This window comes from Onychomys torridus, chromosome 1 (genome assembly GCF_903995425.1).
Source record: "Onychomys torridus chromosome 1, mOncTor1.1, whole genome shotgun sequence".
NCBI classification, from domain to species: Eukaryota; Metazoa; Chordata; class Mammalia; order Rodentia; family Cricetidae; genus Onychomys; species Onychomys torridus.
In genome coordinates this window covers 86,580,344-86,583,433 of record NC_050443.1, presented here as the reverse complement: position 1 = coordinate 86,583,433, position 3,090 = coordinate 86,580,344, and the positions used below count along the sequence as shown (strand labels likewise).

The 3,090-nt window shown below is 36.7% G+C and overlaps 1 protein-coding gene across 1 annotated transcript; it reads left to right on the top strand.

Annotated features, from left to right (window-relative positions):
* Positions 1-1,243: 1,243 nt before the first annotated feature.
* LOC118577126 (olfactory receptor 508) lies at positions 1,244-2,233 on the top strand. The gene has a single exon (XM_036177186.1). The coding sequence runs from the start codon at positions 1,301-1,303 to the stop codon at positions 2,231-2,233; it is 933 nt and encodes a 310-aa protein (XP_036033079.1). The 5' UTR covers positions 1,244-1,300.
* The last annotated feature ends 857 nt before the right edge of the window (positions 2,234-3,090 follow it).

Sequence of the window (3,090 nt, the reverse complement as noted above, 5' to 3'; positions counted from 1 at the left end):
TCTCTGTTGTTTGTCCTTGAGGAACAGATACTGACAGGTAATAACTTTCCTTTTCTGTTGATACAGGGATGTTTATTTCTCACTTTTATAATATAAATCATAAAGACATTTTAAAAGATATTAATAAATTAATTTCATATTTCCTCATTTCTATGATCAACATATGGCATTATGTATACTATATTATTCAAATTAAGAATATCATGAGGTGGGATGTTTTAAAATAAAGCAATGGTGAGTGTTGTATCATACATGTCACATTTCTAGGGTTCCATAAATTGTTGGTGACAAAGTCAGACTCTTGTCCCTGGCTTGTGTGGCCAAACCAGTCATGGCATTTCTGTATAATGTGTTTCATCCATGCCATACAGTGCTCACTTCAGCTTTGATACTGTTATATTCATATATTTTCTATAAAAGGTTAAGTTTCATTAACAAATTTTATACCTCTGCCCTGTACAAGAAGAGTAATACAATGGAGTTCAGACATATGAAAGTACATGGTTAATAGTGCTTGCTCTTGCTCAATCAATTCACATATACCATTATTAACAAGTACTAACATAGAAGCACACATGTATGACATAGATATAGACATTGGACTATTTAGGAAGAGTAAGGGGAATAATGTGCAGAAGAATAAAGACAAGGAGAGGGTACCTGAGGTCAAAGTAGATGAGATACTTGAACAAAACTGCCATGAACCTGTGGCTTTGTGCAGTGAATATGAAGTAATCATTTTTAAATAAACTGAAAAAGTAATGGTGTCTGAGCACAGTTTTAAAAGGCCAGTGGTGTGTGTGTATGTGTGTGTGTGTGTATGTGTGTGTGTGTGTGCGTATAAAATGTGTGTCTGTGTGTGTATGTCTGTGTTCATGTGTCTGTATGTATGTACCTATGTGTCTGTATCTGTGTGTATATTTTTAGTGTGTGTGTGTGTACACGTGCGTGAATATCCACATGCATCTCACTGACATTGAATTCTTGAAAAAATAAAATGAGTTGTACTATTCCAGTTATTTTTTATTCCTCAAGTGAATGCAAACTAACAACTTGAAGCTCAAATGATGTGAGTGTTACAAAGAAAAAAAAGAAATACTTTTACTGTTCATGCATCAATTGATATTTACTGTTTTAATATTTATGTAAAGTAGTACATGAAAATATTTCTCCTAAAATTATACATAATATATGTATTTCTGTCATTTATATTATATAGCTGCTATGAAAATAGTAGGTTGCAATGTTGTATTCAATTCTAATAGCTATTTTTCTCTCAGTGGCAGTATTCCTAACATAGATGGGACCTGAGAACTACACAGTTGTAACAGAGTTCATTCTTGTGGGGCTAACAGAAGATGCTACAATCCGTGCCATTTTATTTGTCGTGTTTTTAATAATCTACTCTGTCACCTTAATGGGCAATGTGAGCATAATCATGCTAATCAGACGCAGCCCTACGCTTCACACCCCCATGTACCTTTTCCTCAGCCATTTGGCTTTTGTAGACATTGGGTACTCCAGCTCAGTCACACCCATCATGCTGAGGGGATTTCTCAGGAAAGAAACATTTATCATTGCGGCTGGCTGCGTGGCTCAACTTTGTTCTGTAGTGACATTTGGGTCAGCTGAGTGCTTCCTGCTAGCTGCCATGGCCTATGACCGCTATGTAGCCATCTGCTCACCTCTGCTCTATTCCACACAGATGTCCTCCAAAGTCTGCATCCTCCTAGTGGGAGCTTCCTACCTGGGGGGATGTGTGAATGCTTGGACATTCACTGGCTGTTTATTAAATCTGTCCTTTTGTGGACCAAATAAAGTTAATCACTTTTTCTGTGACTATTCACCACTTTTGAAGCTTTCTTGCATTCATGACTTTTCTTCTGAAGTCATTCCAGCAATTTCTTCAGGATCCATCATTGTGGTCACTGTGTTTATCATTGCTCTGTCTTATATCTACATCCTTGTCTCAATCTTGAAGATGCACTCCCCTGAGGGCCGCCACAAGGCCTTCTCCACCTGCACCTCCCACCTCACTGCAGTCTCTCTGTTCTATGGGACCATCACATTCATTTATGTGATGCCAAAATCCATCTACTCTACGGATCAGAACAAAGTGGTGTCTGTATTCTACACAGTGGTGATTCCTATGCTGAACCCCATCATCTATAGCCTCAGAAACAAGGATGTTAAAGAGGCCATAAAAAAACTGATGGCTAACGCTCACTGGTAGCTATAAATATCTGGGATTTTAAACAGTGTAATGAACTCTGAACTTTCAGATGAATGGACAGTATGCTATGGAAATTGATAATTATATCAGTGATATTTTAGACATAAATTTTATCATCTTACTATCAAGAACTTCATCATCATCAAAACAGTAGATTCATTATATAGCCACATTTAGCAATTTTCTTTTTTTAATCCTTTCATTGGCCACCATTTTCTGCATCTATAGACACAAGTCTCTCACATAAGTTCTGTTTTCTTTTAATGAAGCCTTTAGACTTGAAATTGTAGACTCGTCTTAAAATCCTTTGAATGAGAACAGTATTGCCATCCAAGATTTTAACCTGAAAGAAATGACCTCCTGGTTTACAGAAATCTATATGTTGAAGGCAGAGGTATAGGTGGCAGAAAACTTGTGTTATCAGCAGCATTCTCTTGTGCTGTCTTATCCAGCCAACTCAAGAGGTTGGTCAAATTCTCCCTTATCTGTTGACCCTTCCTTTTTAGCAATCTGTTGAACTCAATGTCTATAGGAGCCCCTTAAGGACATCCTACTGGGAATAATTAGGGTGATGTCACTCCTGGAGAGATGAAGATGTAGGGATTCAGTTTTCTTGGATTGTTTCAGTCTTGGTATATACTGACTTCTGCTGTATCTTTTGAACAATGTGTTTCTTTGATGCCCTTGAAACTGGAAATTCATAGCATTTTAAACCTAATTCTGATATGGTCACAATATTAAAAATAATTTTCCTGAGACAGGCCAATTTTCAACTTTGCGCTTTAATTTAACCAGCTGGTTTTTGCATATCAATTGTCTTTTGTGCAAATATATTTTCATCAAAGCATAACATTTTA

Excerpts from the sequence above, each read along its gene's own strand:
- LOC118577126 (XM_036177186.1), top strand. The coding sequence starts at position 1,301 with ATGGGACCTGAGAACTACACAGTTGTAACAGAGTTCATTCTTGTGGGG.